General features: G+C 38.6%; 1 protein-coding gene across 4 annotated transcripts in view; it reads right to left on the bottom strand.

The window, feature by feature from the left end:
• The window catches only part of prdm5 (PR domain containing 5), an 87265-nt gene extending 62174 nt beyond the window's left edge, over positions 1-25091 (bottom strand). For 2 of the 4 annotated variants that reach the window (XM_049486413.1, XM_049486412.1), the window contains exons 1-8: positions 24832-25091; positions 22466-22549; positions 18782-18904; positions 13083-13257; positions 11912-12089; positions 11595-11690; positions 10389-10510; positions 7897-7976 (exon numbers count right to left, since the gene is read on the bottom strand). In XM_049486413.1, coding sequence (XP_049342370.1) covers positions 7897-7976; positions 10389-10510; positions 11595-11690; positions 11912-12089; positions 13083-13257; positions 18782-18904; positions 22466-22549; positions 24832-24930 — 957 coding nt within the window. In that variant the 5' untranslated portion in view covers positions 24931-25091. The remainder of the gene's footprint in view (positions 1-7896; positions 7977-10388; positions 10511-11594; positions 11691-11911; positions 12090-13082; positions 13258-18781; positions 18905-22465; positions 22550-24831) is intronic. The other 2 variants (XM_049486410.1, XM_049486411.1) reach the window with 1 other exon arrangement.
• Positions 25092-26784: the final 1693 nt, after the last annotated feature.

Here is a 26784-nt window from a genome sequence, read left to right as displayed (position 1 = left end):
TTTAAGTACATATTTTAATTTCAAAAAGTATGTACTTCTCAATGTTAAATATACTTTTAAAACATATACTTAATACACTTTTCTTTTACAGTGGTAAGCATGGATGGTGCAACATCTCTTAAAAGTGAAGTCACCACAGGTCTAGTACCTCTGCTGGCTGTTTGCAATCTGCATCACTGTAACACGTAGTGACATTTATGGGGAGCTGCGCATTAGGATACAGTGTACATTATGACGTAGATTGAGGCAAAAGCATAAATTGGGCTTTAGTAGCTACAAAATAGCAGATACCTGTTCCACTAAAATATGGTTTGAAGCTTCAGACTGGATTGAGAGGCTGCCATCCAAAAAAGATGTCCTTGCTTTAAAATGGGCACCTTTAATCTTGACTAAAGTTTGTAGCTGACTATAAGAAACGTACAGTGTCATGAGAAAAGTATGTGCCCCTTGTTTTTGCCTCGTGTCATAGTTACATTTTTCAGATTATCAAACAAACTTTAAATCAGGCAAACCTGATTAATACAAAAAGCTCAGTAAATACAAAAAGTTTTTGAATTATGATTTAATTTATTACAGAAAAAAGGGTATCTAAATAAACCTGGCTCTACGTGAAAAACTAATTGCCCCTCCATGAATCAACCATATTTTTGGAAAGTTGAGTTTCACTAGCTACACCCAGGCCTGATCACAACAGACCCGTAGAACCAAGAAATTATTCATTAAAATATAATTTGTTTGACAACGTGAAGCAGCTAAAAGATCTCAAAAAGCAACACACGATCTGAAGAAGCTGATAAGAAAACAAAATAACTGATCATCTATCAGCCTGAAAAGGGTTACAAAGTCATTTTAAGGCTTTAAGACACCTTTAGGACAAAAGGGCATGGACAACTCATCCAGGAGGTCACAAAAGAACCCAGAACAACATCTAAAGATTTGCAGGCCTCACTTGCCTCAGTTAAGCTCAGTGTTAATGATAAAATATTAAGAAAGAGACTGGGGAAAATGGTATCCCAGTGGCACCAAATGACCATAAAGAGCACAAAGGCCTGTCTCACATTTGCCAACAAACATCTTAATAATCCCCAGGACTTTGGGAAAATAATTCTTTGGACTAATGAGACAAAAGTGGAACTTTTTGGACGTGTGTCCTGTAATATCTGACATAAAACTAACCCAATTTCAGAAAAAGAACATTATACTGCAAGTCAAATATGGTAGTGGTAGTTTGATGGTCTGGAGCTACTTTGTTACTTTACTTTTCACTTAATAAATAAAAATTATAATTCAAAATCTGTTTGTATTTACTCAGGTTAAATTTGTGTGATTTTAAAAGGTGTTCTTTAATCTGAAAAATCTAAGTATGATGAAAAAACAAAAACAAAAAAAAAAGCTGTAGAGAGGCAAATACCTTTACACAGCAGTATCGGCTCAGATGTCTGATGACTGCTGGTCAAAACAGCCCATTTGTTACACTACGTATTTCTCGGACATATTCAGTACAAACACATCAGGGCTCCAGACTGCGACTAAAATGGTCGCAAATGCGACCAAAAATATTTTTTTGCGAGTTATAAAATTAATTAAGTCGCCAGTGGCGACAGGTGGCAAAGTAGTTTATTTGCGTTTATTTATTTATTTTATTTTTTGCTTTCTTTTTGGTTGAGTTTATCGATGTAACTATACTACGGCGCCCAATCATATGGACATTTTTGCCTACCTCAAAAAAAAAGCCTTGCTCACGGGATTTCACCCAAAACGTAACTACCACAGCAGCGTAGCTAAGCGGAGCTTTTATCCATTGGCGCGCAGATAATGGCAAAGCGAAAAATATCTGATTTTTCACACGATTTACATCTCTGTCGAACGTAAGAGACCTGCTCAGTCCCAGCCTAGCTCTGTTTGCACCCGTGGACTACTGGAAAATGCAGACGAAGATGAACTTCCAGGAAAAGTACAACCACAGACATTTTAAAACGTCTTGGCTGCAGGAGTTTGCGTGGCTCAGGTATGACAACATAAAGCAGACAATGTACTGCGAATTCTGTTCGAAAGTAAACAAATACATCGCTGGAAACGCGGATTTTGTAACAGGAACGCATTATTTAAAAAAAAGAAAAACACGGAGAGAGTCGAAAGCATAAAAATGCACGCTTTTTTAGTGTGCTCCGAAAAAAACTCCCTTAGCTCGCGCATGTGATAAAACAGAAAAATGAAATTTAATGGAGCCAGCATGCACGTGAAGAACTACCCTTCACCTCCCAAGTCTTGTTAATAAGAAAAAATGGACTGGTTGTGTCGAAAACGTATGATAATAACACAGTTTGTGGCGAGTTTGTAGTATGTAATGTTATAGCAGACGACGTCAAAGCTCAGATCGTGACAGAAGCCCAGAAAGCTAAGGATATCTCTGTAATCACTGACTGTGGGACTGATGTGCCCGGCAGTTTTACGTAATCGCTTATTGCAGACACGTTTCTGGTGGTCTACCGGTGTACCGGTGTTTTGTCAAGTTATGCAACCCATCAATACGTGCTTCCTAAAGGCACTGCGCATGTGCAAACCTACACGTTTTGATAAGTTTTCGTGTTTTTTTTTATAACAAATCTATTTTTTGTGCATAAAACAACCTGGACTCACTGTCATTGCACAAAAAGTGTAAATATAAATTAATAATACTAAATACAATAATTAATTAATTATTTAAATACAAAAAAAGCAAAAGCAGTTTGGAACGAACTCTCATTGCCATAACTTTACCATGATTTATGTTATCCAAATATACTAACACTACATCTACTGGGGACTTCTACTGCAAACATGCTCTAACGTTGAGCCTCTTTTGAGTTTTTACAGTTAAATATACACTAGGGTAGCACGGTTTGACAAGGTAGCACAACTCGACAGAACAAGGGGCACTCTTTACAAGTGAGATAGGAAAACATATTCTCTCATTTCATTGTTTGCGTCAAAGACTGGAACTGGCAATCCTGAACACTCAAAAATCCCTTCCAATTAGCCCCAAAAGCAAGCCTAAGCTAAAAACAATTGGTGTGGAGTTGGGGTGTACCATAAGCACACCTTCTGCAATAAAGACTGAGCATTATTGTTTGGCACCTAGAAAAAAATATTGGCGCCCAATTTTTTTATTTTAGGAGCCACTGGCTCCATAAACATTTTTTTTGTCTGGAGCCCTGCACATAGATAACAGCAAGTATATCTCTACCCTTAAATCCCCAAAAACACTATACCAGCTGTTAAGCATGGTGGTGGAAGTATTACGCCTTGGTGCTCATTTGCTGTCAGAGGAACTGTTACACTGCTCATAATGGATGGTATGTTAAAGAAGGAGGATTACTTTAGCTATTGTTAAAGACTGATGAGTAGAGACTTCTGTGTCAGGTCAACACACCATCCATGGTATAGTCTGTCCATGTGGTCTACACTTTTGTGAGCATTTATATTTGTGCATTTGTCTGTTTGCAGTTTAAACACAAAGACGGGAATGTGAAAACGTGTAGTAACATTTTCTGAGATTGCACACAAAGCTACAGCTTAGGCTACAGTGGTAACTGTGGCGTAGATTTGACACATGTGAGCCCTAAAATATAGAGATGGGACCAATCCCATAAAGTATCGGATACCAGGTGACCACTGCCGATCCACTTACCGATCCATATTCCAGTCCACAGCTTAAGCTGTACAATAAACCAGCCTTAACTTTTACACAAAATTAATCACTGATCCGGATTCCAGTTCAGCAGTTTACTCTAAAGCCCCAGCAGCTTCAGTCTGCGGCTGACTGAGTAAACTCCGTCTACAAAAAAAATTCAACGGTCTGGAGAGTTTTCACTTAGGAAACACAGAACAGCAGAACGGCTACATGTAATAATTGTAAAGTCAGCGTCCGAGGGGTGAACAGATTAACACCAGCAGTCTGTTAGCCTAGCTGGCACTGAACCCACGCTACATTCTGGTGTTGTAAAGGTATTAACTACAGACTGGAGTAAACTATAGTCATAATCCACATATCCTCTAAAACCACAGGATCTACAAACACTAACCAGCACAAACACCAGTCTCTCGGTAAAAACAGTGATTAATTTAGTTCGGAAATACCGTTAGCATCGGCAGTTAGCCGCTAGCATCTCCATTAATATTAGCCTAGCTAGCATTGGGCAGATCTCAACTGAACTACAGCCATAATCCACATCGAATATCAAACCATCTGTTATAAAAAAATTATTAATTTATCTCGAAAAATACAGTTAGCATCACCAGTTAGCCATTGCAGGTAATCCACTATGCTACATTTCAAAATAAAAGTCTTGGTTGGTCTAGAACCCTGTATTTAATATTTACCATATTTAATATTTAACCTTTTTAATAATATTTAATAAAAAAAATAAATAAACACTATTGTGTGTTTGTATATAAAGTGTGTCAAATAAATAACTTTGGAATGTATTTACATTAAATGCACTTGTGTATACTCTTCAAAGGGCTGGGTCATCTGTTTCAGCCTCATTATGTAACCCTAATTATAGTACTAATAATAACCTAAAAGAGCCCTTTATTTGTATCGTTATCGGCAGTTTTATTTCAGTTTTTATATCAGAATCGGATCGGAGCTGAAAAAAGTGGATCGTCCCATCACTACTAAAATATGCTTTGAAGCTTTGAACTGGATCAGGACATTCCTACTGATCATTCGGAATAAGGCTGAATATTTTTTTTCCCTTCCCACCATTCAGCACAACGGATAAACTCTAATAAGTATCGAGTTACCATGTCCCAAAACTCTGAATCAGACTGACACTGAGTAGAGCACATTAATTCTCCCCCGAGGCCAAAAGCAGCAGACGAGATCTGGTCATTTAGGGTGAGCTATGAGACAAATGTTACAGTGCTGTCTTGATGAAGGAAGACAAACCACTCGGCCACAACTGGACACGTTCCAGCACATCATACATGTGGCAAGCTCATTTAGGGTTTGTAAGGGGGAACAAATTTGTTCCTGGAAGCACTGTTTAGATAAACCACTGATGATGAGGCTGCGCTCTGCTGCTGTATATCAGGGTAAAGCAGGCTGAGATGTGACAGAATTCGGAGGGGGAAGGGGTGATTGTGTAATATCTAAAGAAGAAACATCACATCCTCAAGGACATGATATTTTATATATTACTTTATATGTATTTAATGCATATTTTAACAGTTCTGATTGATATTTTGTACCTTAAACACTTTTAGTGGCATAAATAAGCTACTAAAGTTCTACAGGAGAACATTTGAGATGTTACATTGTTTTTGGGGTTTATCATCTGTTAAGCATGGTGGAAGTATCATTCTTTGGGGCTGTAAAAGAACTGTTACTCTGCTCATAATGTAAGGAATCATGAATAAGAAGGACGACTTCAGTTATCATGAAAGACTAATGGCTTGAGGCTGAATTATACTTCTGCATCAAGTCAGCGCAGTGTTTACAGTATAGCCTGTGCAGGTGGCCTGTGCTGTTGTGAGCATTTATACTTGAGTGGGGTATATGTGTAGGCAGGAACAACGAATAGCTCACCAGATCATAGTTCCTGCGTTCTGCATCACTGTAGTATGTACTGTCCATATGTAACACAATGACAAAGCAAGTCAAAGCTAGCTAAATATTAAAATGTGACAGTGACTTTAGGAGAATATGGTGTTGTTGATACTGGAGAGCAGCTCATCACCTCCAGGGGTTTCTACAGAACCAGACCTCATGACCTAAGCCAGTGACCACCGTAAGTGAGCTCAGACTCAGCATAAAACAAATCCAAAAGTGGAGAAATAAACAGTGATTTGCGTTACGGTAAAAGCTAACACTTGAAAATGCTAAATGAAACTAGAGCAAAAAGGAAAACATTAAACAGATATAGTTTCTTTCCCTTTTTAGTGTTCCAACATAAGAACCTCATTCTAACTGTAAAGCATGGGGTTGGAATCTTATGGTTTTCAGCACTCCTGGACCAATCCTATGTTTTTTTTTTCAACATGCAAGTGTAATTTATAATGGTTTCAGCATTAGGATCAATGACTTTATAATAAAGATAATATTTAAGGGGTTGAACGAAAAAGGTATTTTGGTGTACACAGATTATTGTAGTTTGAATGATGTATAATTATTTCAAACATATTTCCATTGGGTTTAACATGCAAAGGTTTCCAGAGTTTGTCATTGGTCTTATGCTGCAGTGTGTTCGGACTAATCTGGCATCATTAGCGGTAGGAACTAGGTAAAGCTTTTTCCGAGGCAGTAGAAATCCTGACGCCAGGGCTAAGGGCAGATCGTCTGCTCCCTTTGACTCTTAGATTTCATGGGGGCCGTGGGGATGAGCTCGTGAAACAAAAGACGACCTTTTCTCCGCACACTCACACCAGTGGAAAAATGTTACAACGTCAACATAAACCTCACCTCCTATAGAGAGAGAGAGAGAGAGAGAAAGAGAGACAGGGGCAGAATCCTGCTCTGGCTGGCAGGTATGTATAAGAATGCCTCAGTCTGAGGGAAAGTGGGTTAGGTCAGCAATAGGCACATCAAAACCATTGTGCCAGATGTGACACCAGTTTGTTATTTAATACATAAAGACTACAGAGATAAGATATACATTATGTAGCCTAGATGTACTGTACATAGTCACATGACAATGTAATGCATTTTGACAATGTCAATGAACACCTGTATAATCGTAACATATGTGTGTATTAAATGTTAGTTAAATAGTTTATTACCTCTATCTTTACTCCTTCGGCAACACTGTAACTTATGGTCAAGCCAATAAAGCTTTTTCTCAAATAAACTGAACTGAACTGACAGAATGAGAAAGAAAAAGAGCATTAGAAATAGAGAGAGTGAGAGAGGGGATGAGAGAAAGAGAGCGAATAAGAGAAAGAGTGAGAGAGATAGAGGTGGAGAGAGAGGGAGAGAGAATGATAGAATAAGGAAGATAGAGAGGGGGAGAGAGAGGGGGAAAGGAAAGAGTTAGAGATAGAGGGAGAAAGAGGGGAGAGGCAATGTGACAGAGAGAGAAATAAAGAGAGGTGGAAAGAGAGAGAAATAAAGAGAGAGGGGGAATTAGAGAGAGAGAAAGAGAGAGAGAGATAAAGAGAGGTGGAAAGAGAGAGAAATAAAGAGAGGGGGAATTAGAGAAAGAGAGAAAGAGAGAAAGAGATAAAGAGAGGGAAAGAAATAAAGAGAGAGAGATAAAAAAGAGAGAGAAACAATGAAAATATGAGAGAGAGACACACATAAAAAGAAACAGAGTGAGAGAGTTGAGTTTTTTTTAACCAAAGTTTATTTACCCATTTGTGTCAATCAGGTAAAAAAAAATAAACATAAAATAATTTTAGCTAAAAAATGAAATCAACAAATAAAATAAACATTGTGCCAGAACAGTGCAGGACAGATATTTTCCAGTCACTACTGTTTACATTTCTTTTGTAAATTGTTGCTTTTATTTTATTGTTATTTGATGGCAATATTGTTGTCATTACAGTCATGCCAATATGGAGACTCATGAATCTTTTAATCTAGAGAGGGAAAGAAAGAAAGAAAGAGAGAGAGAGAGAGGGAGAGAGAGAGACTGTTGAAGTGGGTGATAAATGCTGGGAGGGATAAATATATTTGGAACGCTGGAATGTGAGACAGTGAGAATCAGAAGCCTGACAGGGAAGAGAAGAACAGGAGACTCGCAGGAAAACACACCAGAGACACCAGAGACAGATTGATGGAGTGAGCAGAGAGGAAAAATGAAGAGCGAGAGGCGGAGAGATGAGCGCGGGGAGAGGAAGTGGGGATAGAGTGATAGAGGGAATAGAAGAGGAGAGAGATGGATGGAGACAGGAGGGGGAGGAGATGGGGCTGACCTTGCGATGCTCCTGCAGGTTGACTGAGGATGAACATTTCTTATTGCAGATGGTGCATATGAGCTTCCTGCGAGAGCTACCTGCAGAGCACACACACACACACACACACACACACACACACACAACATGTATTAGAGGTCAGCAACAGTGCCAGGAGAAAACTGTTCACAAAACAATTCCTGATGGAATGTAAGCATTAGCAATATCCCAATCCAGATGTTTCGCTTCCTAATCCAAGGATTGTGGCGTTGAATAGCAGCCAATACTGTATTTATTTATAATACAATGATTCACTATGGGCGGGAGGTCGCAGGTTCGAATCCTGTTCATTTAGCTTTGCCATCAGCTGCCGGCACTAGAGGGAGCACAATTGGCCTTGCTCCCTCCAGGTAGGTAGATGGCGCTCGCTCCCCATCACACTCAAAGGTGGCGTCAGGCAGTACGATGGCGTCTGTGAGCGGATGTATTGGAACCGAGTCGCTGCACTTTCCTCCGAATGCGCTGTGATTCTACTCGGCAATGATGCCTCAGCAGCAGCTCCAAAAAAGGGGTGACTGACTTCACATGTGACAGAAATGGCTGTTGCAAACACCCAAATATTTAGAACTAAAAATGATTAAGATTAATAGGGGTGCCCAAACTTTTACATATGACTGTAGGTGCATTAAACACAGAATGATCTATTTTAAGCGATTATTTTTTTATAGTTGATAATTATGGCTTACAGTCAATAAAAACCCAAAAATCAGTATCTCAGAAAATTATTTTGAGTCCTGCTGGAAAATGAAATCCACATCTCTATAAAAGTTGTCAGCAGAGGGAAGTACGAAGTACTGTAAGATTTTGTGGGAAAACAAAACTGCACTGACTTTAGACTTGATAGAACACAGTGGATCAACACCAGCAGATGACATGTCTCTCCAAACCATCACTGATCATCAGCAAATTTTACATTTTATTAGAAATCAAGGGACCAAATTCTGGAGGAAGAGTAAAAGCTGCTTGAGGTCTAGTGTGAAGTTTCCACAATCCAAACAAAGTGATGGTGGTGATGAATTGAGGATATGGTAGGGTGGTGATCATTCAACTCCTGTCACTATATTCACTAAAACCTAATAGAAATCCTACTCGGACATTAGAGAAAGTTACCTACACAAAAGCTGAATAAACCTGAACATAAAATATGAATAGCCAGGTTTCCCAATACTTTTGTCCATATTGTGCATGATTTATCACTATATAAGATGCAGTAAGATGTCTGTCCGCCAAAAGTCACTTGTATTATGTTTGCATGGACAATTTTAGCCAGATGCTGCAGGTCACAATCATTACCACACACAGCACCGTCCACTTTGGGTGGTTATGTCTTTTTATGTCCCATCAATCTGGCACCCACTATGAGGCTTGCTCAAATATGAGAGCATCACCAAGCCATCCCTTGAGATAACACTTCACAATCAATTTACACACTTCTATCCCATGACTTCTGGCTTGTAATTCTATGTGCTAAAGATACTCATACAAATTGGCAGCCTTAATACAGTGTTTGTTAGCAACATTCCCCTAGTATCTCCTGTTCTAAAGTAATCACAGGTCAGACATCAAACATGTCTTGACTCATTGCCTAAATCTGGAGTCAGTTATCTTTATAATTATCATATTTATTGACAACTCATTTCTTAAACATATCTACATCTGTAACAAATCTTTGAAATACAGATACAAAAAATATAGCCAGTAACGTTGGATAAAAGAAATGCCAGAAACTTTTAATTTTTTTCCTTAAGTGTGTTGTCAAGCATACAATGTCTTTATTTATTTTATGTCTTTATTTATTTTACGTCTACCTTCTCTGTGGCACACTGAAGCTTTTATACTATGAGGTCTTTTAAAACAACGGCCTGTTAAATGGATGTAGGAGAACCAGTATAATACACATGCATATATCTGTATACACACACATACACACACGTGTGTGGTCCTCACCAGATCCAAAAGCACTCCCCGACAGCCGTTCTACAAAGGGATTTATGTAAAGTGGTTCAGTTCCTATTCATGGGTGCATTAACAGCATGACTGGCTGCCTTAAATATTACCACACCCCTAAACAAGCAACTACGGTGTCATTAAATGGCTGAAATTGTTGGAAGTTCTTCTTTTCTGAATGGAGTGCAAATAAACTCTGATTCCAGGACTAAGAGCTCCCACTTAGTTTAATCTGTTTTGAATTACAGTATTAACTGGGGATATTTCTATTAAACTTAATGAGAGAGAGGGAGAAGGAAAGACAGGGAGAGAAGTAATGCAGTTTATCTTTCTGTGGAAGCTGAACAGACAGATTAGTGTGACTGTTGGAGAATATTCTGCCACTGTCATTAAAAAAACTCCAAAATAGTAATTTCACAGGAGAAGGAAAAAAAAAATTTTGGAGCATTTCTATTGGTCCAATTAACAAACAATTCTGACAACATGTAATGTGTGTGTGTATTTACCTGTATGAACATTTCCTTTATGCTTTTTCAGGGCATCTTTGCTCTTGAATCTCTTCCCACAGCTTTCAGCCTTACAAATAAACCGGGCGTCTCCTTTGCAAGCCTCCTTGTGCTGCTCGAAGCTAAATACACACACATACAGACAGACAGAGGTAAAACGTACAGACACTACATATTAACAGCCATACCCAACTTATACATAACTTGTCATGTCCAGTGTAGTTAAGAACAGCCCCTATGGAGCGGAAAGGGGGGAATAGAGGCAGCTTAATGGGGACAGGTGTATAATCCACAGTGCTAGTGTAGAACCCAGTACTCTAACCACTTTTATATATACAGTACTAGTCAAATGTTTAGACACTTAATTTCAGGGTTTTTTCATTATTTTAAAATGTTCTGCATTGTATATTAATACTAATGTCTTCCAAACTATGACAGAAACAATATGGAATTATTTAGAAAACAAAAAGTGTTAAACAAACCAGAACATGTTTTATATTTTACATTCTTAAAAGTAGCACCTCTTACTTAGATAATCTTGGCTGGATTATTTTGTCTGTTTTATGAGGTAGAGTCACCTGGAATGGTTTTCAGTTAACAGTTGTGCTGAACTCATTAAGAGTTAATTACTTGAATTTCTTGTCTCTTAATGTGTTTGAGAGCATCAGTTGTAAAGTTGTGAAGAGGTAGAGTTGGTAAACAGTGAATAGCCCTATTTCAGTAATGTTTTAATCCATATTATGTAAAGAACTACTCAAGTAAGTGAAGAAAACAAATCTTTAAAAAATGAAGGTCAGCACAGAAAAAAAATATTAAACTATGAACGGATCATCAAGTGTAGTCGCAAAGACCATCAAAACATTTTTGTTGGAACTGGCACTCATCAGGACTGATCCAGGAAGGAAGATCAAAAGTTCAAAAGTGAACAGCACCCCAAGTTTCTTTAACACTTTAAAGTTACTATATGATTCATTGTGCATTCTTTCATAGTCTGGATGACTTCAGTATTCAAGTACTATGTAGGAAAAACACTGAATGAGAAGGAATAATAATAACAATAATAATAACAATAATAATAATAATAATAATAATAATAATAATAATAATAATACAAAAAATAAAACAACAATGATAGTTGTGGTAATTAAGGATACAATGATTTTAGAGTTTATTTAAGGGTGTGTGTGTGTATGTTGAAGCACCTACCTGGACTCTGAGGAGAAGGAGCTGTGACAGATAGAACACTGATGTGCTTTAGAAGCATCTCCTGTTGAACTTTGACTCTCAGTACAGTGGAGAACACTAGAAAACACATTCATACACACATAAACACTCATTTAAACCACAAAACACACACACTAGAATCTGTGGCTGGACGTTCAATAGCCTCTAATTACTAAAGAAAAAAGACAAACATGAATATCCTCTTTTAACCATATCAATAATGAATTAGCTGGTCTAATTCTGGCCTAATGGTGTGTGTGTGTCTGTGTGTGTGTGTGTGTGTGTGTGTGTGTACTAACTGCCGCTGGAGTGCTTGTTTGATGGGGAACTCTTTGCCACAGTTGCGGCACTTGAACTCCTTGTCCTCTGCGCTGCCTCTCTGGTGCAGACTCTGCAGGTGCTCGGCCAGAACCTCCTCACTGGGAAAACTGCTCTCACACAGCAGACACGGGTGGTCCTCCTTCTTTATTACAGCCTCTAAACACACAAACAGGTTATATATACACATTGGAGACCTAAAAATGTATAGGGCTGCACCTATTTAGTTGATTTATTTGATGATTATTTGTTCAATTAGTCAATTAGTCATGATTATTTTTTGTCATGCCCTCCATTTATACTTGCTATGGGTCCAAAGGCCCCAAACCAATCTTTGCAGTACATTTTGATAATTTGACGTACCTATATTAAAATAGAAATGACAAAGTGTATTAAAGGAAACATTCAAACAAGCTGGATGATATTTTCAGATTATAGGATACTTGAATTTTTTTTTTTTTTTTTTTTTTTTTTACTTTTTTCCAAGGAGATACCCTCTGAAATAATAGTTTGTTTAATTGTTTAATTGTTTTTTTATTGAAGTCTGTAGTAACTATAATATATAAATTTTAATGGAGTGTACAGAGTACAGTATCTTCCCAACACTTATCCAGCTAACATTAGTTTAACTAATGTTATTGATGTTACTGAAGGAGTGAATCCTGTTTAAACTCACCTCAGCAGCTCTGTGCAGTAATTTAACTCTCCTCGGATAATATTGACCTTACTACTTAAACTGTACACAACTAGCACAGACTGACTGTAGAGCTCTCTCAGACACTACAAGTCCCACCCACACTGAAACCTCATTGGCTATCTAAGCATGAGGAGAGGCCAATCAGGATGCTCAGGATTTGTCACTTTCTCACTATATGCGCGTTTCTTCCTCTCTTGCCCTTTTTTCCTCTCGCATGCTTGCTTTCTTTCTCTCTCTCTCTCGCTTAATCACACATTAACAACACGCTGATAATGAAATTCCGCACCAATATGTTTTTATAGTCTATGTCGTCACTTACCCAGACTTATCGTTTAAGCCCTAATAATAATACTAATAATACTCCACATGATATTTATACACCAACCAATTGAATTTATGATAACAGCATGCCAGTTATATATACAGTAATAAATGTAAACGATCCACACACAAACCTGGCTCTACACTAATTATCTTGGCCTCTTTGCTGTTCTCGTCCTCATCCTTGATGATCTCATCTTCTTCCTCGTCCTCCTCTTCCTCCTCCATGTCGCTATCCAGATAGCCAATCAGGAGCTCTGTGTCGGTCTCAATGTCATCCACAGCCAGATAAAAGATGTTCTCACCATCCTACCAACAACAAAACATGTATTACATAACTACCCGAAGCCCAGCACATTTAAAAATAGAGTTGCTTCAGATGGAACCAAGTTTGATTACCTAAAATGAACCTTTTTTTTTAAGAAAAGGGTGTAAAGAACCTATTTATGGGCTAAAAAAAATCCACTTGGTGAAAGATCAGCAACTTAGAGCGAAATGGAAATAGCAAAATAAAAAATGGAGACAAACGAGAAGCAGTAATTTTAGCCTTCAGATCATAACTTTTTTGTGTTAGTGCTTGTGTTGTTAATATTTTACACAGATTTGTGACTTATATCTTGAAGTGTTAGTTTTATTTTGTTGTCTGAATTAGTTAATTATTTTAAGCTTTTTTTTGTTTGTTTGTATTAGTGGCTTTCAATTTGACAAGGTCCCATTGCATTAGTGATTCATTTATTATGACAGTCTGTTGGTTCTACTGTTTTAGTAACTTTTACTATGACAAAGACCTGTTGTTTGTTTGTTTTTGTGACTTTTATTCTGGCACACTCTGTTTGCTTGTAATATGAGCTTTTATTTTGACAGTGTTCTTTTGTATTATACATAAAATGTATTTGCATTTTGTTGTGATATGATTCGTTTGTTTCTTTTAGTGACTTATTTTCTTATGGTCCGTTTGTTTAATTATACTAATGATGTTGACCCAGTCTGTTTGTTTATTTGTATCAATGACTAATTTTGACAAGCTCTGTTTGCTTGCATTTTATTGTGACAAACTGTTTTAGCTTTTACTAATGACTTTTACTTTAACATTGTTTGTTCATTTGTATTACTGACTATCAAACTATTTGTATTAGTGAATTTTTGTATTATTTTATAATAGTTTTTCTGCAGTTTGACTTTTATTTTGGCATGCTTCTGAATGCAGTTGTTCAATATTGGAGTCAGTTTTTATGATGCTGAACTTTTTACACATAGCCGGTGTCCATAGAAGACTCCTACTCCTCACACTAATATAACTCTGCTCTCTACTCTTCTGGCTTAGTGTTTATTAACCATATTGGTTTTATTCACATGCTTATTTCACATGACAAACAGACTGCGCAGTCTGTATGTTTTCACTGCAGTTCTGCATTAAGACTAAGAGGCTAACTACCGAAAAAACTAAATGCGGAACAAAACTGTACTTCACACTGTTATGGATAAACTGTACATTACTCCATTTTTATAGGTCCATAAGTTTTGCATCATTCAACCCTAATCCTAACTATTTAAAATTTGGAATGGTCAGAAGGGTTTCTCTTCATATGAGCTCCTGATATTGGTCATGGTGTAGTTCATGACCCCAGTGCTCTCCAAATAAAGGAGATAAAACATTCACAAACACACACACACACAGCTGAAGACTAAAATGAGAACACTGCTATAATAAATATCACCCTTGTCTGTTCTTCTGATTCTTCTGACTGCGGTTTTACATGTCAAAGTGATACTGAACAGACAAGATCACAGGGAAACAGCTAATTAAATGCACACACACTCACACACACTCACACACACACAGACACAAACACTTGTACAGGGAAAGAAAACAGCTCTTCCGTTCCTCTTGATTAAGGTCAGAGGTCAAGCTCTGGGAAATCCTGAATTTGCCATTATCAAATCTCTATCTCCAAAAAGGTCAAGCAGACCCCACCAATCTTTCATCTCCCTTTATTCTCTCTAGCAGCTGGCAGCCCTGTAACGGTAATGACTAAACTGCTGAACATTACAGGTAGATACATCTTTTAAACTGACCTGAGAGCAGTTCTTCTGTGCCTGATTTTGGAACTGGTGATCTTATGTCAGCATTTAACAATTTAAACCACTTTAGATGCTCTAGATATTTATCCGTCATATTAAGTAGTGTCTTTCCAATTTTTTTCCCCTAGTATACTTCCATTATTCATTATCCTACCATGCTACCCAACTGATGAATGCTTCCTCAACCAAATACTTTTATTCAAAATAGCTAATGATTTATTTTAGAGACGGGACAGATCCAATCCAATTTGGGTATCGGCTACTGATGTAATAAATGTATCATGGATCTGATGGGCAAGGCCGATCCCCTCACCGATCCAGATTCCAGTCTGTAGTTTGTGCAGGACCATCAGCCCTCCATAATGCGAACATGAAACAGATTACCGATCCAGATTCCAGTTCCACATCTTACATGCACAGCAGCTTCAGCCTCAGTGTGTGATAAGAGTATTAATAGTAGTTTGTTTTACTCCGTTTGTTTGGAGAAAATCTAAATAGTTACTTGTAATGTGAGTAAATGAGGGATGAGGGATGGGAGAACTATGGCAAGCCAACTAAGCCAAAACGTGTGGGAAAGAAACGCCTCCACGAGTAAAAATATCACGTGTCCACACGTAAAAAAAACACATGTTGACAGATAAAGACGTGATCCTTTTACGTGTAGAGGCGTAAATATATGCCGTTTGTACATCACGTGCTTTTTTTACCTGTACAGAGGTAGATGTGAAATAGGGGGTACATAATAGTCACATGATTACAACGTTTCAGTTACATGCACCTTACGTGCAGAGTGTGTATGAGTATGTATGGGGCTATGTAACGGTACGTTGACACTGCGTTGTAAACCACGTAAGCGTCTTATGAATATGGAATACAATACGTTGCATGACATCATGTGTTGTCAGGCTGCATTATTACAATGCAAATGTATGCATAGGCGGGTTTACTGATTGGATGTTAGATGCCAAGATGTGTATACACAAACCGTTTTACCGCCTGTACACGTGATTTTTTACATGTGGACACGTGTTAGTTTTACGCGTGGAGGCGTTTCTTTCCCACACGTTTTGGCTTGGTTGGCTTGCCATAGAGAACAGCTGTGTTGTTCAGTTTAACGTATTTTTTACACTATAAGGCGCACCGGATTGTAAGGCGCACTATCAATAAACGTATATTTTCTAGTCTATTTTCATATATAAGGCGCATCGGATTATATGGTGTTTTTTAAGCAACACTAGTGAATAGCAGTAGTGGCGAGACCTGTACAGTTAAGTAAATAAAACTGCAATTCTTAAAAAAATTCTGACCAGTCAGTCAAGTCAAATGAGCGCTGGCTGTTGATCTACACAGATTTTTCTCATGAAGGCTGTTTATTTAAATTAGTAAAGTGCTTCTGTTTATTCACAGTAAGCTTAGAATTACAAATTCCTACTAAAGCTGGCGCATTAGTGGCTAACAGCTAGCTAGCGTCCGACAGAGCTAGACTGAGGAACCCTGAGTGTTTCGGTAAGCCAGGACAATATTAGCTAGCATTTAGTGGCTAATGTTAATATTGCTACAGCAATGCTAGCCAGGGTTAGCAGCAGGCTACAGGCCGATAATACTCACCTCTGGACGGCCAAAGAACTTGCGCTTTGCGTGGTTAGCAGCTAATGCTAATACTGCTGGAAAACTAAACTGAAACTCTTGTATAAAGCTGCACTTCAGCAGAGTGGCTTTACTGCTCCTTATAACCTGACTAGTAAAATTCATACATAAGGTGCACCAGATTAAAAAGCGCACTGGTGATTTTTGGGAAAATTTAAGGATTTTAAATGCACTTTATAAATGTGAAAAATATGGTGATCAATTGAATTAAGCACCTGCAGAGGGTTTACATACATGAGTAGCATTACCAGGACATCAGCCAGCAAGCTATCCTGCTGCAGTGTCAGTGACCATGTAAACTAGTAGCATTTACCTGTTGGTTTTTTTGGAGACATTTTAGTCAGTAAATTATTAAAAATCGAGGTGTGGGGTACAATAACTTTTAATTAAGAACCTGCACTGGTTTCAGGTGAGAGTAGTGGGGGTTCATGAGATGAAGACCAGGCAGCAAAATCTTACTCAAGCTTTACAGAAACACATTATACTTTAGCAGATGACCCAACATCTAAGGAATTACAGATAAGCTGCATACTTTAATTTATACTCGATAACTCAATTTTACAGCCTTTTGGAGCATAGATACAGTTACGGTCCAGATACAATCTCTCAGAAATAGAATGCTTTGGATTGCACTTAAATTCTGTGTATTTGTGTATACACTAACAAAGAAAATGAAAAAAGCTCTTGATAGCTCTCAGAATGTTAATATGTATTGGCACTTGCGACTCATCACTGATCTGTTATTAATTATTTGCAACATGTCTGTTATCTCCGCCATTTCTGTAGGTATAGCTTTCCTTTTTCTATCTTTTTTTATTACTACAGAACTATACTTTTTAATTAATTGTAAGAACAATTGTTTTCCAATTCACCTGTCAGTGGTTTTAATGTTTTGGCTGATTGCTGTACTGGAAGAACATGAACAGAGAAAGAGAAACAGAAAGAAAAAGAAAGAAAGACAGCGAAAGACACACAGCAAGCAGATGAAAGGTGCACGTGTGTATGTTTGTGTGAGCAAGTATGTGTGTCTTTCTCCTTATCTGCACCCAAGCCTCATTACACCTTCTTATCACGGCCACCTTCAAAGCCCTCCACCACATAAACACACACACGCACACAAAGTGCTCAGCGTCAGCAGAGCTGCTCCAGCAGACATAACAAACACACACTCTCGCTCATGCTCCTCTTTTTCTGCAGCAATGTTTTCTAACTTCTGTCTCTTTTTTTTCTCACTCTAAAAAATTCTCACAGATTCTGACAAACACTCACAATGGACACTAAACCTATTCACACTAGAGATGTAGGAAAATAGCAAAATATCAAATTACTGGTAATGTTAACGTACCCCTAATAAACCAAATAATTAAATCATTATTTAAAAAATTGATAGTTTTTTTAATTTGATAAAATATTGCAAAACTAAATATAGTAATACTTCGATAAATAAGTATTTTTTCAGACCCCTAGATTTAATGCTAGTAATATAGCTAGTAAACAATGAATTTAAGAGTCTTGCAATATATTGTATTAAGTTCTTGCAAATACACAGCCTTATTATACACCTTCCCTCTAGAAAAGGATTCCAAGCTACATCAAAAGTTCCATACTTATCAAGACTTTTTAGAGGAAGAAACCTGATCTACGATCAGTCCCTGCTTCTTCTGCTGTTCAACTAAAAGGGAGCTTTTTTTACCACTGTGTGGTACTTACACTACTCAACTCGAGATGTCTTGAGTTTGATATCTGGTGCCTGAAACGATCCATAAACTAAGAATCCAGGACACAATCCCTTCAGCAGTCTATATTGTCTCTCTGTCTGTGTCGTCACTTTAAAGATGATAGTGACGTCACCACCTACATTTTGTTGCGGGAGGATTTGTGTGTGTGTTTTGGGGGGTTTGAGTTGAGGTGAGTAGAGCTGACAACAAGCTGGATTACAGCCTGATCCCAGAGCAGTGCTCTTTGCATCTGTTGATGAATATGGGCCCTGGACTTTATCAGTAGCAGGATCAGTCTGGCTCTGTGTTTTCAGTACAGATAAGGTACAGGGTGTTGGAGAGCTACTGTCTTCCAGCCCATCTCCTGCTCATCTCCCCCCTCATACCTGAATAGCAGCCAGGTTCTTCTGCTCCTGAGATGGGGCCTGGTGCACGAAGCGGAGCCAGTTCGCGTGCCGAGGGTTGCTGGCGTCCAGTATGTACAGCACGTCACCTCTGTTTCCCCGGACCTGCAGAACAAGGAAAGAAATTATTCAAATTAAAACTCAGAAACACATTCAAGTACTAAGGACGTCTGTAAAATCTGACACTGCAAAGCTTTTTTTTCGACAACATATACTGCGATATTAAACAACGCAGGACTCGTTACTTCATTAGCCCCTCCCCCACCCGTGCGCAGTCTCGCATCAGAGATCCAGGCCAACCGAGAGCTAAGCCAGTGCTTAATAGTCAGCCGAGCACTGAAAAGCTGAGGAAAACAACGAAACAACTATAATATGCCCTTTAATCGGCCTTTAAATGGCCTTTTAAATGTACATAAGAGCGTTTTTTGGGATGAAGCGCTCGATTTCGGCTGTAACTGGAAATATTTGAGCAAAACTGTGCCAGAATGAGTTGCACAGCTTTCGACAGGCAGCCTGCCGCTGCATTTACAAGCACGTGTTCAATTTAATTGCCTTAAGTGATATTGTACATCACATCGCAGGACATGTGTTGCCACCCAAGGCAATTAAATCAAACAGGCCATGTTGGAGTGTTTTGCTATTTGACACAAGAAGCAGATACACAGTAGGGCTGCAGCTATCAATTATTTTAGTAATCGAGTCCTCTACAGAAAAATCTATTTGATTAATCAAGTAATCGGAAAAAACATAAAATAAGAGATTTCATAAAATAAGACATTTTACTTAATACTAAATAACTAATTGGTTTAGTTTTTAAATTCGAAACATACATGTCCACATTGCAAACACAAATAAAAAAATACATAAAAGACAAAATAGACATAAATTCCTGTGCGTGGTTGACGTAATGCTAAGCGCGCTATTTCACATTAAAAGTCTGCGCTAAATTCCATGCCCTGCATTTCATAATTTTTTTAATCAAGTAACTCGAATTACTCGAGTAATCGTTTCACCCCCAATACACATTGTTTTAATTCTCTGAGTGAGCAGTGCTGTCTCTGTGTCTATATGTGTGAAAGGCTTTTGTGGACATAAACACAAGGTAACTGCGTGTCCTCCACATGTGAACCTGTGCACCTTAGTGCAGCACCGTTTTGCACAAATATTTCCATTTACTTTTTCCAGACTATTGCGCATGCGCACATTGCGATGACGATGCTTAAATGATATATTGTGCAGCTCTATGTATAAACAGAGCAATCGCACTGATGAACAGAGTAATCTCACTCATATGCAGACCAAAACAATCTCACCAAGACCCATGAGAAGAGGAGGTCCGGTCCGAACTCTGGAGCAGTTCACTTGCAGTGAGAATGTGATCTAACCTCAATCCGACCTAACTATTAGCTGTGAAGGCAGTTTTACTCTATATAGCTATATAGCAACGGGCTGGCCTTCTCTTCTTTATGTCATCACCTCATGCCTAGCAACCAAAAGTTCAGACGAACAAAGCAACACAAAGACAATAAAGAATACGTAACTAAGCATTCTGCAACTTCTTCTGACGAGCTAAGAAACGCTCACTCAGCGTCTGTTTTTGGATACAAATTATTATTTTGCACGGCTGTCCCGGCTTTAATGGACTGAAATGACGCCTAATGATGCCTCGCTCTCACAAACGTCGAAATGACGGCTTCTTTTAATTGCACAGCTGCAGTGAACCCATCCAGCAAAAGAAAGTGAAATCACAGTAAAAGATTACATGCCACGGTTATATATCAGAGCAATCACGCACAGCACTGTAATTTAAGATTTAAACCTACAGCGCAGAGTGCAGCGGAGTGTCATTCAGATAGGCAGATGCGTAAATCACGGAGTAATGCGGCTGAGCCCGGTAGGAGCTGGGCTCTAATTAAACCGTCACGTAGCTGAAAATAAAACCCGATTCTCGACATGCAAATATCGGATGGCATCTCAGAGGGCAGAGGGGTTGTGCGCTATGTGCCCGTGGCGCTGTTTGGCAGGCAGAGCCATTATTACAGAGACGATGGAGGCCCAAGCGCCATGGCTAAAAGAACCTGGTCTACATGCCTGCACTGATTAGCCGTCGCCCAGAAAAACCCAGTCAAGCATCTCTCTGCCCCGGGACCGTGCTAGCACAGCTACGGAGCGCCAAACCAGTGATGTCTTAGCCATGCTCTTCTAAACTATTCCTGCATTTCACATGACATCATAATATATAGCTGCCACCATTTTGGGAACTAAATCAGGGTCTGCACAAACTGTGCACAGTTCTGAATAAAAAGCTTAGCTTGGTTTGGCTCAAATCCGTTGTAGACAATTAGCTTTGTGTAGATTAGCTACCCAGCTAACAAATTAGCGCTTATTCTAGCAGTAGAAAAATTTGCCATTATAACATCCATCTTTTGATTACACTTTTTAATCCCAAACACCCTCGTGCTTCAGGGCTGTGTGCTTATAAGTGCACTCTGCTAAACCACTAAATAAGCCCACTGTAGCTATGGCAAATATATAGCCATATGGCTAGCCAGATTATTAAAAAGCTTATATAATTATTATATGTTTAGTTTGCAATTTCTCTACTAAAGGAATGGGCACTAATGTGTAAGTTAGTTAGCTAGATAGTAGGTAGTTCTGTACATTTTTATCATAAATAATGTAGCTTGCATAATGCAACAGAGAAAAACAGAAATATCGTGTAAAACACTTGAAAACATCAAAACTATGGATGCATGCAAAGAACTAAATAGCACCAATTAGTAGAAGTTCACAGAACACCCCTGGGCTAAACTACACTAAGCTAATCTAAGCTGACTAAGAATATACGTAAATCAGATGCTTTTTGACTAGTCAGAATAATCATTCAAGATATCTCCAAACACAAGATATCCATAAACACCGATTTCATTGAATCTGTTGAGGTACTGTAGCTTTTCTACTAAAGTAAGAGGGTTCATTCTAACCATCTCTCACAGTTGACATTACTGTTGAGTGGCAGAGCAAGAAATTTGTTCCCAAATTTAAAGAGAACAACAAGAAAAATCATGTAGAAGGCATACTGTGGTGAACTATAAATGAGATGCATGTGCACAGATGTGTTATATCTTGGCAGTGTTCACTAAAAGTCTAACTAATTGTTGCAGCCTTAATTGGGACAGGAGAATGTCTAGTAGGAGTTGCATAAAAGGCATTTCATAATGGCAACCTTTTCTACTGTGAGGAAAGAAGGGCACTTATGAATGGGCACATCAATATGAGACACATTATCAATAACATTTTTTGATCTAGAGGGTACATCATTATAATTCACTGCAAAAAGGGGCACCCGAGCAGGCAAAAAAACATTAGGACACTTTTTTGAGTCTAGTTTCCCCCACCTGCCCCCTCTTGAGTCTGCTGGTAGTCTAGTTGTGCTTAGTTTAGCAAGCACCCTAACATATTTTGATCCTCTGTACTTCACACTGAATGGTTTGTCAATTTGGCAAATTGCTTTTACAGGTGTCAATAAAATGATCAAGACCAGCAGACATCAACAAACTCTGAAAATGATGTTCATTCATCTCGTCTAAGAACTTTTTTTTTTGTCTGACACACAAGCTTGGACTCTGGAGCAGTTTGAAGGGTTGATGTTCTGAGTCCACCCACCTCCCACATCAGCCTCGGGTCCATGCTCTCATCCAGATCACTGGGCATTTTCTTCTCTCCTGCAAACGGTCCAAACTTTTCTCCCTGAAATACAAGACAAAGTAGCTTTAGAGTCTTGACAGAAAGCTTTTTTCTGCTTGTGAAAGCACCAAGTACAAAATCATGCACACTTCATATTAAGTGAAATGTCAGAGAGTACATGATAAGTGACAAAGATGTTTTGGGCCCTATTTCACCTCTTGGCCTTATTACATATCTCTACCTCACTGTTTTGTGTGCATGCTGCACACCTAGGGGTGGGTGTCCCAATTATTGTTAGGCTGGAGGGGTAGAGGAAGTGTTAGTTAGTGTTACATGACCAATCAAACACAGATTTTTTTCAGAGGCACACTCCAAACAGAGCACTATGACAATCACTGTCAAGATGGTGACACAAGCAACCAAAAATCCCACAAATGTAGTACAGTAAAAAGTATTTTTCTGGTTACAAATCATGATATGCACTATATGACCCTAGTTCCATGTGTAGTTACAATGTTTTAGCCCATTATCTTTATAACAAGCGTTTAAAATCACTAGTAGTTTATCTAAGTAGCTAGCTAGCAAATTAATGGTGCAACAGATGCAGAAAAAAGGTTGTTTTAGAACTAAGTCATTTTAGTTCCCCATCACAGAGGAATTAAGGCATGGATGATAATTAATTGCTGCACCACCTGACCCCCTTTCCGAAGACATACAGCACCCTAAAGTTAACTAGCTAGCCTTAGTTAACCAGCAGATAGGTTGCTAAACATTAGCTCTCCACTGCTATAGCTATATCTGTATTGGGGGCTTGAAGTGTTGTCCCAATTCTTAGAGGGAGGATTTCACAACTTCTCTATGTAGTTAACTCTTTTCCAAGAGGAAGGGTTACTCTCAAAAACAGGGGGTGTGGTAGAAAAGAGAAATAGGTTTGGGCCTTGGAGCTGCAGATTTGAGAGATGGAGTGGCAATAAGTAATTGCTAAGATGGCAAAATAAGAAACGCAGCCTTGCAGAGCTGACAGTGGGATCTGAAAAAACTAGGGGTTTACTCAACTTTTGCCCGATTGTGTTTAGCGTAGTCAAATTGGAGATTGAATCTTAGGGAGTTCAGAGTGCCTAAAACACCTTTATTTTTTAGTAGTCCAGAAGCGATGGCCCAGACATTTTCTCATCTTATCAATTACTTTACTACTGCACTTCACCTGTCAGACCTCTAATTCTTCTCTTCACTGCTGAATATGAGTTAGTCCAATGTTAAGCTGAGCTAAAGGCTGGCGTGTCCATGTGGGTTAGCCAGACCTTTTGAATGTGTAGGAAACAGTACTCAGGCTCTCTGGTTTATTCTGTAATTTCTATAAAGGAAAGATTTTTACTTCAAATAGTTGCAGAGTTCTCTGTGTTTCTGTGCCTTGTTCTAGATATTATGATATATGTCTACATGTGCTGAGTCTTGTGTAAATTGACATTTTTTATTTCCATTTCTAAAGCTCAATTTATTTCTATTGCTATATTGCTACTTAACAGCTGTATGCTGGTAACCAAATGAATTGTTTGCTAAAAAAAATACTTTAAAACTAAAAACTAAAATAGTTTTTAGTTTATTTGATTTCCTTGAAGGCCCTGGCAGTTTAGTGCAACATTGTGTGCACTGAATTTTGTATATTTTCCGGGTTACTGACTGAACCTGAACCTGGAAAGAACCTGAAGAGTTAATTGCAGAAAAATAAAAAGGAAAAACTGTTCGTGATATCAATATATTGTCCCACTCCTAGAAAGGAGGAGTCTTGGAGCTGCAGGTTTGACAGATGGAATAGCAGTGAGAGTCATGGCTAATATGAAAAATAAGTAAAGCAGCGTTGTCTGGGCCATGCAGCATGACAGTGGGCTATTGAAAGAACTGGGGGTGTTTGTAAAACTTTTGACCGGAAGTTTTTAGTATTTTGGACGCTGAACTAGTCAGCTCTGCTCTGGAAATGATGTCGTTACTGTAGAGGGTTATATAAGGCTGTATGAACTAAGCTGTTTAATGCAGTAAGAGTAGCTGAGGTACCGCGGGCTGTGGGTTAAAGCCCCGCAGTGGCAGAGGGCAGCGAGCTCCGGCTACGTGGCACTCTCTCTCTCTCACTCTCTCTTTTTCTTTCTCTCTCTCTCTCTCTCTCTCTTCCCCTCAGCCGCGTCACAGAGACTCAACACACGCTGAAACCCGGCCTTCAGCCCCGGCTAAACCCGAACACACACCGATAAACTCCCGAACTGCTGTATTAGAGGAGGGTAAAGGGGTTAAAGTGTGTCCGCGCGCCGCGGCTGTTAGTCCTGCTGTTTTTCTTTGAGGTAAACACAAACCTTTTTCACGCGCCGCGCGGTGTACAGCCCGACCCCGTCCTGGACCCGCGAGGACTTCAGGGCGAACCTGTCGGGCACGTACATGCCCAGCATGGTCATGGCTCACGGGCGAGTGTGTGCGGGGAGCGGCGGGACCGCGGGGTTAAGCTCGGGTTTCCCGGGTTTCTCACTGAAAACAAGAAGCAGAAGAAGAGTTCCCTCACAGTCCAGACGCAGCCCCAGCTTCCATGTTCCTCCAGACGCTAGCGCAGGGCGCGCTGTGATTGGTGGAAAGTTTGGTCTCGGCGCGCTGTGATTGGTTGAAAGTTTGTAACCAGGGGCTACGCATTCTTTAGAGGGGCGGGGCTGAGGATGCAGTGAGAAACAGTCAGTCAGCTGGAGGAGGAGGATGATGGTCAGTCAGATCACTGATGTGTGCCATCAACAAAATATATATGACTTTAGTTTAATATGACAGTCTGTAATTGCTTAGATTTTAAATATGTTGCATTCTTTTTTTTCTTTGCATGCTTATGCAAAAAAGTGTTATCATGCCTGATTATTGTGTTTTCAATTGTCAAAAGCATTCACATTAATTACTCAGGTAGAAGTATATATAGTAGGGTTTAAAATACTTCTGTAGAAGATGAAGTGTCAAGTCAAGTTTTTTATTCAAGTAAAAATGTGAAAGCACTGGTTTCAAACCAGTTTCTTTGATTTTACCAAATTGACATAATCTGGAATATAATCAAGAGTAAGATGGATGACCACAAGCCATCAAACCTCAAACTGCTTGAATTTTTGCACCAGAAGTAGCATAAAGAAACCAAAAATCAGTGTAAAAGACTGGTGGAGGAGAACATGCCAAAATGCATGAAAACTGTAATTAAAAACTAGGGTTATTCTGCCAAACATTGATTTATGAACTACTTTATGACTTTATGAATATGATCTTGTTTTCTTTGCACTATTTGAGGTCTGAAAGCTCTGCATCTTTTTTGTTATTTTAGTCATTTAACATTTTCTGCAAATAATAAAAAAAAAATTTATTTGGAATTTAGGAGAAATGTTGTGCCTAGTTTATAGAATAAAGCAACAATGTTCATTTTACTCAAACATAAACCTATAAATATCAAAATCAGAGAAACTGATTCAAAAACTGATCTCATAATTTTTCCTCACAGTTGTATAAAAAGTATTGTAAAGTAATGTAAATGGGAAAAAAAACGCAATTAAGCACAAAAGATTAGGCTGCACCACAGGGTCCCATAAATCCCTACCCCACCTTCCCAAAACATTTTTCTAAAAGCCATAATAACTATAATGTTACTGTTATAAATGTTAATTTTGATAAAGTTGGGATGCACTAGGCTGTTCCCTGTTCCAGCTGCATATGTACCCATTGCAAATTAATGTATTTTAGTAGAATGTAAAAATTATTAAAGAAGCTTAGTTGGCCATTTGTCTGGAGTTCTCTTGAGTCTCTGCACAGATCATCTTCATACTAGACTACATACGTCTGCTATGTTCTTGCTGGAGTGTGGGGGGCGTGACGTGTGCAGGTGTGATGGATTAGTATAAACCAATAGGGTGTCGAAATGTTTATACTTTTCATCCAACCACAATCAGATTCATTCTATCTGCATGGAGAGATTTATCTGAAAAGGGTTTTTTTAATGATGAGAAGCTGGAATGAAAACAAGCTGAAATAAAAAAGGAGTAACAAAGCTAATTTTACAATGTAGGAGTAGAAAGTACAGATTATTGTGTGAAAATGTAAGGAGTAGAAGTCAATAGTTGCCTGAAAAATAATTACTCCAGTGAAGTATAGATGACTTACGTTTCTACTTGAGTAAGATAACAAAGTATTTGTTACTTGACACCTTTGCTTGTTCTAATTATCATAATTATTATTTATTCTGAATTACACTGGTTATCTTTTGCCATATCGTATTGTATGCAATAATATCACCA

This window comes from Astyanax mexicanus, chromosome 13 (assembly GCF_023375975.1).
Source record: "Astyanax mexicanus isolate ESR-SI-001 chromosome 13, AstMex3_surface, whole genome shotgun sequence".
Taxonomy (NCBI): Eukaryota; Metazoa; Chordata; class Actinopteri; order Characiformes; family Acestrorhamphidae; genus Astyanax; species Astyanax mexicanus.
This window is presented reverse-complemented; position numbering and strand designations above follow the sequence as displayed.